Source organism: Limulus polyphemus, unplaced genomic scaffold, assembly GCF_000517525.1.
Source record: "Limulus polyphemus unplaced genomic scaffold, Limulus_polyphemus-2.1.2 Scaffold4136, whole genome shotgun sequence".
Taxonomy (NCBI): domain Eukaryota; kingdom Metazoa; phylum Arthropoda; class Merostomata; order Xiphosura; family Limulidae; genus Limulus; species Limulus polyphemus.
This window is the reverse complement of record NW_013669746.1, coordinates 33,253-44,129: the sequence shown is the minus strand read 5'-3', so window position 1 is coordinate 44,129 and position 10,877 is coordinate 33,253. Positions and strand designations below refer to the sequence as shown.

The 10,877-nt window shown below is 33.4% G+C and overlaps 1 protein-coding gene across 2 annotated transcripts in view; it reads left to right on the top strand.

Moving 5' to 3' along the window:
• The first annotated feature begins 680 nt into the window (after nt 1-680).
• Nucleotides 681-10,877, top strand: part of LOC111088621 (juxtaposed with another zinc finger protein 1-like) — a 42,333-nt gene continuing 32,136 nt past the window's right edge. For both annotated transcript variants that reach the window (XM_022399276.1, XM_022399275.1), the window contains exon 1: nt 681-772. In XM_022399276.1, coding sequence (XP_022254984.1) covers nt 688-772 — 85 coding nt within the window. In that variant the 5' untranslated portion in view covers nt 681-687. The remainder of the gene's footprint in view (nt 773-10,877) is intronic.

Sequence of the window (10,877 nt, the reverse complement as noted above, 5' to 3'; positions counted from 1 at the left end):
CCCTCTAGTCTTACACTGCTAAATTAGGGACGGCTAGTGCAGATAGCCTTCGTGTAGCTTTGCGCGAAATCCATAATAAACAAACAGCCCCTGACGTTATGAAGCATGAAATGCCTCAACTTGGCCTTATGCTTTATAGAGCTTTTCTCATGGATAAACTTTTAGAGTAAAAGACAGAAATGTGGGATACAATGGTTTAACTATAAATATTTATTTTATATCACTTGACCGTTGTCTAGAAGTATTGAAGTTTTTGTTGTTGTAATATAAATTTTTATATTTGTAATTATTACAAAATGTATTACGAGGAGTAACTGTTTTTTTATGAAATGACTTTAATGGCGTGAGTTTAATCAAATTTTGTTTGGAAAATTATGGTTAAGGGGAAATTTGTTTATGTTTCATATATTAATTGGTTTAGTTATTTTTAGTTTACAGCGACATTAAGCTATCTACTGTGTCCACCAAAGGGAATCGAACCTAGGAACTTTGTATAGTAATTTTGGAGACTTACCGCTGTCCCACTGGGGTCTTTATAAAGTAAAGCATAGCTTGAAGCATGTTGTAAAAATAATATGAGACATAATACTTTATTTAATGACAGAGCCATCTATACGTAAACTATGAAATAATTTTAGTGGAATATATTATCAGCTGTTATCAGTTTTGGCCATGGCGGTGTTTCTCATGAACGTTTGTAAGTTTAATGGTTGTGGTTTAACTTTTCCTACTTTACGAGAGCTCATTCAGCATATTGAAGAAACGCACATTGGTGAGTTTGGAATTAAGTATTTTTCTAGGTTTCCTGCTTTTTGTAATTCTCTGTTTATTACTTCGTTAACTTTAGTCATTTTTTAGAAATAGAATTAAGCATTTTATTTTTAAATTAACAAAAATAAAAATGAAAGGTATTTTAATCTTTATCATTGGTTCTTGCAGAAAAAAGGATTATACTTTAAAACGCAACGATGCAACATACTATATTAGTGTGTATATTGAAATATATAATTATATATTTTTCAATTAATTAGGGTAGGCTCTCACAACTAAGTTAACCTATGACTATGAGGGTACCATTTATTGATTCAGCCATTTGAGTTTGAAGCTATTTTTCACTCTCAACCCCCCTCCAAAAAAAAAAAACCAAAGCATTAAATTCAAAGTAAACTTTATGTACCTAACAAAAAGTGTGAAGAATTTCAGAGCATTCTAAAAAACCTCATCAATAAAACTTTTAAAGCATTCCAAAAGTTTATAACTAACCCAAAAAGGGAAAAATTGTCGAGAAACAAGTCTGCATCAAGGTATATCCTAAGCTCAACTCTATTATCATTTAATTTCCATGGGATAACAAGGGGCCATTTGACTCATCTAATTTCCTACATTTTCTTATACCACCCTTTTTGAAACTACATAAATAACTCCTTTTCTTATATTCAACTATGATCACTAAAATACTCATCCAAGCCATTCTTGAACTCCTTCAATATTGGATCTTATACCTTATCTGAAGACAAACTATTACATAGACTAATTACTCTATTAGAAAAGTAATACTGTGATTAGCTAGAGTTGTGTTTGAGTTTTACAGCAGTTTCCTCTAGTCTTATTGCCTGCACATTTTTAAAACATCACTCGGTTTTATGGATTCCAAATCTCTAACATGTTTAAAAACTTCAAGCATTTCTCCACTTCCCACAGCCCTCCTTCTCCTCTCTTACCAGTGAAAAGATGCATACATTTCAACATATCTGTAAATGCTAGTCTTTCTAAACCTGAAATCTTCCTGGTAATTTTTCTCTAAACCCTTTCCAACAACTCAATATCTTTTCTTAAATAAGCTTACTGAAACTAAATATACTATTCCAAATTAGGTCTAACCATTGCCATCAAAAAGAATTGATGACTTTCTTTGGCTTGACTGAATATTTTTATGTATATATATACAGTTTAAAATCCTGTTTGCTTTTTTTACTGGCCACTGTACATTGTGTAGGAGAATATGTAGTCCCAGACACTGTTTTTGTTAACTTCACTTAGAGCTTCATCTGCAAGGGTATAAGAATAATTGTTATTATAATAATATTGGGGCTTCTAACTTTTAGAAGTGAAACTTTTGAAAAAGGAAAAATTTAATGTGCAGTAAAGTGATGTGAGTGCTGAAGGCAATGCCTTTTAGGGGGACTTAGGGACATGCTTTCCCATAAAAAAAATATTTATTCAGTGAAGCAGTATAGTGCAATCTGGTGCAATTTATGGATCAATGTGATGTTGAATTTGACATGGATCCAGCTGGTCAACCAACCATAATGTGTTATAGAAAGCTGCTACTTTGACCAGTATGAGATTTTTTTTTACTAATGAGTATGAACATGAGAATAGGCCCAGATGTAAGAGTCTCATGCTCAATGGGTGAGTATTGGTAGCATAATATGCATAACTTTACTTTTTTTAATATCAAAAGACATCTTCCAGGTTTTAGCACAAATCTTCAAATGTCCCAGGTCTTGATTTAAACCTTGTGCATCTTTAGTACAATTTAAATACTTATTAACATAATATATGGGCAACAAGAGACCATTTGGTGATTCAAGGCTGTTCCTGCACAAATTTCTTTTTAAAGCTCTGGTAAAGTTTGGCCTCCACTACTACCAATAGCAATTCATTAAATAAGTCATAAACACTGTTAGAAGAACAAACTTTCTTATTTGGAGCCTAGCTTGTCTTTTCCAAACATTAAACTTTTCTTCTTTTGTACTGTTGTTTTCAGAATATGGCTCAAAGAAATCAAAGTCTTTTATCCTGTTGACCCTGTGGATAATCTTGTAAGCTTCAGTCAAATTGTCTATTATTGTTCTTTTCTCATGAGAAATAAAGTTAACAGATCTTAACTATCCCCACAAGATAACCTCATCCATCCTCATAGCCATTCCCTGAACCCTTTCCAATAAGTCAATATTCTTTCTTAGATAATGAGACAAAGACCATACATAATATTCCAGATAAGGCCTAATTAGTGATCTGTGTAGAGATTTATTAACTGTTTTGTGTTTGAATTAATATATCTGTAAACACACCCTTGTTGTTTTTTTACTAGAAACAGAGCATTGCCTTGATGGTTTGAGTGACTTATCCATCACTATGCCAAGATCCTTTTCTTCATATTTGCTATTCATTTGGTTCTTATCTATATTAACACATCCCTCAGGAGCCAATAGGTGTCTTTACAGTACAATTTGTAGAATATTGAAATTAAGCTGAATCTGGGAACTCCGAAAGAGAGTGGTTTTGGATGTATCTTTTCAAAACAAGTTTTTGTTTGTTAATTTATAAATTTTTAAGTGAAATACAACATCCTCAAGTTGCCGTACTAGCTAGTATTAAGGTCTACCCACTGGGAGTAAATTCAGTATATATCAATAAAGCCACATTCTCACCATCATTAATTACCAATTGCCAACCTTTTATGCTTCTGCTATCACCTCTATATGTTTAGATTTCAATTGAGATACGAACAATTTTATCTCCAAATTGGTAGGGAAGGTCGAAGCATCATGATAGTCAGCAGTAGGATGAGCAGATAGGAACACTTTGAAAACAGCTACTGGCATAATATTGTACTCAGCTGGCTGCACAATATCTACCAAGATGGTTCTAAATGGTTTCTGAATACCTATGCGTGTCATTTAGAGACTTCCATGCTTCTTGTGCTCATGATGAGCTGATAGATTTCAACCACTTTACCACTTCAAATCACTTTTCGCAGCCACAACACTAAAAGAGTGTGGGAAATGCCTTCTTTTTATTCAATAAAAATGTCCAAACAATTTCAGCTCAAATTAAGGAAAACTGGATTGAGTAGGCATTGTTTTTTTCAACAAAAATGTCCCCCTCTGGCTTGTGAGGGGTCTGTTAAATATGTGATCCAAGTTATGATGACACAAATGCATTAACATGCACTTACTATAATTAGAGGTCAATTTGCCAAACACTTGTCAAATTGACCAATTGATCCAGTTCATTTTGTAATATCTCAACATCCTTGGCACATTTAGAAATACCCACTTATTTAATGTCATCTGCTAACTTCATTTAGTTTAGTAATTATGCCCTTATCAATATTTATGTAAATAAGAAAGAGAAAAGTGCAGGTGTTGACCCCTGATATACTTCACTTGTAACAAAGGTCCAGTTTGACTGGACTCAATTAATAACTTTTTCTTTCTTTTATCTAGCCATGCTACAATCAAAGACAAGTCTTTCCCCAACCACTACCATATCAAACGTTTTTTTTTTTGGACATCTAAGTTTTCTAGATAACACTTAACATCCTCAAACAAGTTAACAGATTAGTAAGGGAAGAATTCCCTTTAGTGAATCTATGTTGATTTTTTTTTATGTTATCATTATTTCACTTCATGATTTTGTAAAGCTTTTTTTTATCAGACTCTAGAATTTTTTCCCACTACAGAAGTAGAACTAAATGAATAACTAGAATAATTCTTACCACCACTTTCAAAAATAGGAGTAACATTTGCAATTCTCCAATCTGCAAGCATCTGTAAGCTGTCTGTTAACCTACAGTACCTAAAACGAAGAGAGAGGCCTGATCTTTGATCTCTATGAGGTATTTTCTGGTACTGGTATTTTATCTATTTTTGATCTCTTGTTCTCTTTCTTTTTGTCACCAAGGGATTAATACCTAAATTATTCATGCCAATCCTATTATTTCTTATAGAATTCTTAGATTGAGGAATATTACTAATCTATTCTCTTGTATACAAACAGAAGAAAACATTTAAAAGTCCAACCATACTGTTGGTGTGAACGTGCTTTGTAGTCACTATGAGAAAAACCTATACGCTGGATAGGTGAAGTGAAGAAAAAGTGTCATTGACCATTATTCAGTTCTTCACATTATATAGCCAGACAAAAGCAGATATAATAAATAAACTTAGTATTCTGAGAATTGTTTAATCTTGAAGTCTAAGCTCAAGGGAGGTCCAGCTATCCCATAGTCTTCAAGGAAATTTTTAAAGGGCTCAATCCCAATTTTAACATTTTTGTGATATCTTTAGCATACTTAAAATCCTTGCTGCTATTTATAACATTATCAGCCAGCTTTTTCTCATAAGCCCATTTAGATTTCCTAACTCTTTTATTAAACAGTTCTTTTGCTTGTATATAGTTCTCTAGATCTTCCATCCTATATGTTAATTTAAATTTCTTAAATATGTGTTTTTATCCTCAATTATATACTTTGTCTTTAGTAAACCAGTAAGATTTTATCTTTCCTGTTGCCCTTGTCCTCTTTCTTTTTAGGAACATACCTATTTTGGAGTAAAAGCTATTTATTTAAAAAAAAAAAATGTTTGTGTCCCATATCACCTTTTAACTAATTTTCTTAATTCACTAATAACAATTCTGTCACATGCCCTCAGAATTGGCTTTGTGAAAATTAGGAAATAGAATTTTATTTTATATCAACATGTAACAAAACATTAGTCCTAATTATACTATGATCACACTTCCACCTGGTTGGTTATCTAACCATTCTGAAACAATTCAAGAAATCTCACTTCCTCAGTACTTAATCTATATATAAATAAACATCAATATATGTGTGTATGTGTTCCTTGTACGTTTCCACATTTCTTGATCAATCAGCACCAAACCTGACACAGTGATACAAGATGACACGAGGAAGGTCATGGGGGTTTGACCCCCCCAAACTAATTTCATACCTGTCAATGTTGTATATCCCTCAGCATTAGAATGAACTATGTAACCAATTTTGTTAAAATTCTTGAAAACAGTATGTCTTTCTTTTCAGTATTGGTACCTTTATGTATTTTTATTGCGCTTTTAACATTTATTATGTTAAGCAAAAAAAACAGAAGCACAATTTCCTATCTTTTGTTACAAATAAGTTTTTATTTCACCCATCCAATGGACAAGTACTCCCTTAATTATTACATCAGTATCATTATTATTAACAAACCTGATCTCATTATACAGTTTCTCATTGGCATCATTTGACTGATCAATTGGCTTATGACAGTTGCCAGTAAAACACTTTCTACCCTTGAAACTCTCGATTGTAATCCATATAGATCCAACCTCATGATGCTGCTTTTTATATCTTCAATCTTAACATGATGCAATTTATCCTAATTTAGAGAGCCTCCCCCTTTTTAAAGTATGTTGCTATTAAATAACTTACAACAAAACAATTCCTATTGACATTATTCTCTAAACCTAAATTAGTTTCAGTAATTCCCTTGATATCATAGCTTTTCATTCAACTAGAACTCTGAACTCGTGCAAATTTGTTCCTGATACTCCTGACTGACTTATCATTCACTCTTATTTAACTTATGCTCAAAATATTTTTTCAATTTCCTCATTTTTTATTCCCAAACTCCCTAGCTACCATGCAAGTTTAGTTTAAACCATCATTAATGAATTTCTTTATAGCTTCCCTTAACTTCTTGCTGCTCAGCCTGCGTAAATGGAGCCTATCTCTAGCACGTAATTCACCCATACACTGGAAACCTATCACATTAGTCCAACCAGTTTGCCTATTGTAACATAAAATAACATTAAAGAACAACAAGGGACCCTTAGATCCATCAAGGCCATCCTATTCACACATAAATTATTCACTAAAAAAACTTAAAGCCAGCCCTTATCATTCAAATACTTATCAAGCTTTCCCTTAAACTCCTTAAATTAACTGCGTCTATCACATCTGAAGGCAAGCTATTCCAAAGACCAACCACCCTGTTAGAAAAATAAAGTTGTTCTAGATGAAGATGACTACTAACCTACCAGAATTTGTTTGTCCTCTAGTGTTACCATTCTCACCATTAAAAATGAAAAGAGATTATGCATCAACACTGTTAATTCCATTGATACCTCAATCAAATCCCTTCCAACTCTTCTTTTTTCAAGACAAAACAAGTTCAAAGATTTTAACCTATACTCATATGATAACCTTCTCATCCTGCATATCATCCTAGTAGCCCTCCTCTGAACCCTTTCTAACAATTCAATGTCTCATCTAAGGTAAAGAGTCCAAAACTGAACACAGTACTTCAAATGAGGCTTAACCAATGACCTGTACAATCATACTATAACCTCTCTAGATATGTGTTTAATATTTCTGTACATGCAACCTAAAATCCTATATGCTTTGCCACTAGAAACAACACATTGCTTGGATGGTTTAAAAGACTGATCAACCAAAACATCAAGATTTTTTTCATCCATAACACTGTTGAGGCTATTCATCTCAAAATTATGCTTGTAATTCAAATTGTGATATCTCACATGCATTATCTTGCTTCTCTTTGTAACTGAAAGTTATCTGCCACTTATATGTCCAACTCACCAAATGATTCAAATCCTTTTATGAAGGATTGTCTTACGGTGAAAATGGTAGGGACTCTCCTACTGTGAGCCAGACAATAAATAGCCAATGCCACCTGGTTTTGGACTGGAGTTAGCCTACTGATTACAGTCTGATCCACTGTAGCCATTCTACACCATTTGGCAAGTCTAATATAGTGTTGGATGTACTTCCTTTCTGTCTGAATTAGTGACATGTATTTTCACAATGGGTGAAGAGTATACCTGGTTCAGATGTAGTGCAGTCTCCCATTAATGTGTTCCTCCACAGAGAGATGTCACACTCCATGGGCTCTCTTCAGATGCTTTCCAAAGGATACTTATCTAGGTAAATTTTGCAACAGTCCCTCAACCAGTTCAGTGTGGGATTCTAGCTATTATGTGAGAAGAGGTAAGGTATAGTATCAGAAGTTATACTTTTCCTAAGCTGAAAATATATTTCCAGTGGATACTTACCTCATCTCACACTTCCTACCCTTCCTTCTCACTTCCAGTGCTTCTTTTTTTGCTTACTTTCAAAGGTTAGGTTCTATAGTATAGAGGGGGCCAGGAGTGTGTGTAACACTCCTATTGTTGGAGGTTTGTTGCATGTTTTTTTGCCTAATCTTAAAGTGGAGGTTGGGTTCTATGGTATAGAGGGAGCCAGCTGTGCCTGGAATGTGTGTTGCACTCTTATTGGTGGAGGTTTGTTGCATGTTTATTTGCATGATACAGTGCAGCTGTACAATGTTAAACATTTGGGGTACCTGGGAGTATCAAGGATGATGGTGAGCAAAAAATATTGTACATATAGAGGGCAGCACTTAATGAGAAAAACTATTATGTGAAAGGAGGTAAGTATCTATTGGAAATACATTTTCATTTTAGGAAAATTATGATGTTCAGTTGGCTGTAACTCTTCCATTTTTTGATAATGTATCACTGTTGAATAACCTGTACCCAGGAGTTTTAAAATGATATCTACTGTCATTGTTTTCCTTAATTCATCCCTGTTTATCCCATATATTTAAAACTTATATTTAAAAAACTTTTTACATCATCACTTGTACAGGCCACTCATAGGAAGTTATCCACAGTCTTAACAATTTTGAATGACTGAATCAAATCAACTCTCAATTCTATTACTCTCTAGTGAAACAAATTCAAAACTTGAAGCAATATCTTAAATTACTTAAACCAGTTTAACATTCTCATTTTTGTAGCCTGCCTGTGTGTATTTAGTTTCAACATGTTAACATTCTTCCACTAATAAAGGAATTAACATTCTATACAGTAATCTAAATGACACCTCATCTGACTCTTGTGCAAGATTATATTAATGTTACAGTATAGGTTTTACAAGGTTTTTAGTCTATTTTGTTTTGTACTGCAATTTTTTCATTATTTTGTAAGTTACGTTTAAATTGTTTTATATCTGATTTATGCAGTTGGCTTATTTTTAATGAAAGGTTTCTAATAACACAGGCCTGCAAATTTAAACTTCATGAAAGTTGTTTTGGTTTTAATAACAGATTTTCCGTAATTCAGCTATGCAGATTTTGAAAATGATATTCATTTTTTTCTATCTCACAAGGATCTTTTACAAATCGGGAAGAAAAAAACTCTTGCTTAGATCAAATTATTATTTCCACAATAAACATTTTTTATTATTACGTTTCTTAACAAAAATACAAACCGAAGAAAAGGGAAGAACATTTATGTCAAACGAATATGCATCCTCATTCATCCTGATGTTTTTTTGTGAAATCTACGTCTTTTAGTCTCAAAACTACGTGTTGTGGTCTTTCTTTTATGTATTGCATCTGAAGCATCTCATTTCAATGACCAACAGTAATCAGCCATCATGCTGATGTTCCACCTTCCCTGATACTTCCTCTCCATTTTCCTGAATCTTGATGAAACCTTTCTTGTTGTTCTTCACTGACGGCACCGAGATTTTCAGGGAAATAGTCAATATGTGAGTGTAAGAAATGAACTTTCAAGCTCATATTACAACCCAACTCTTTGAATTTATCAAGCATGTTATTTACAATATTTTCGTAATTTGGATCCTTGTTGTTTCCTAAAACTTTGTCAGTAACATATTTAAAGGCAATCCACACTTCTTTTTCAACTTTCTTCATTGTCCTTTCAAACTGTTCATCCGAAGTCAATTTCCTAATCTGAGGCCCAATAAAAATCCATTCTTTAAGGTTCGCTTCTGAAAGAGCTGGGAATTGCCCACACAGATACTTGAAACAGTCACCATCTTTGTCTAAGGCCTTTACAAACTGCTTCATCAAGCCCAGTTTTATGTGAAGTGGAGATAATAGGACTTTTTTTATGTCAACCAAACTTTTGCATTCAATGTTTTTCAGTCCTGGTATCAGGCATGGCCATTGTTTCTTTATCCAGTGCTGATTTCATGCTTTGCTATTCCATTCACAAAAAAATATGGAAACTTTGTATGACTGGATTGTTGACCCAACAACATACAAAAGACTTTTAAGTCTCCAAAAATTAGCCAACCATATTTCTGTATTTAATCTTATTAAGAAGTTTGAGATTTTTGTACATTTCCTTCAAGTGAACCGAATTAGCGATAGGAACAGATGTATATATGTTACCATTGTGAAGGAGAACACCTTTTAGACTTCATTTAGAGAAATCAATAAACAATCGCCACTAACTTGGTTCATAGACTGCAGCTCCTACCATTGATATTAATTCAGCAGTATTCTTGCAATAAACCAATGAAACTTCTCACGATTTCTATACCAGTAAAGTGATGTCCCTGGAGAAAGTAAGTTCTTAGCCCAGAGTCTAGATCCCAAAATCTCTAAAGAATCCTTTGGAAGGCCCAAATCTCTCACCAAATCATTAAGTTCACTTTGTGTGAAAAGTTATGGTTCACCAGACATTTCAGGTTGAAAACAATCCCTATCATCATTTCCATTGACATCAGATTCAGAATCAGATGAAACTGTATCAGGAGTCTCTGGGGGAGTAGGTACAGGTACATCAGATGCATGAACAACAGGTCTTATAGCAGATTGAAGGTTCGGATAAGAAAATTCCTTTTTATTTCGAGTGTTGTAGCCTAGCGCATCACATGAGCAAAAATAATAGTCATCTCCATGGTTTCTAGGTTCATGCCAGACTATTGGAGTTCTAAAAGGCAAACACTTTTTTTTTTACCTTTAGTCCATTGTCTCAACTCTTCGACACAAATGGTGCAAACTTTGTGAGGAGCCCATGATTTGTCTTAGTCCCCAAGTTTTATTTCAAAATATGCATAATATGCTTTTTTTGACAAATTCTGTAATGTTTTGCTTTTGTTTCTTTACAACAAATTTACCACAAATATAACAGAATATGTTTGGGTCATGTACACATCCTCTTGTTGCCATAGCAACAAATAAATAATATTGAAAATAAAAAATAATGTAAAAGTGCACATACAAACAAATATTATCCAGAAATGACAC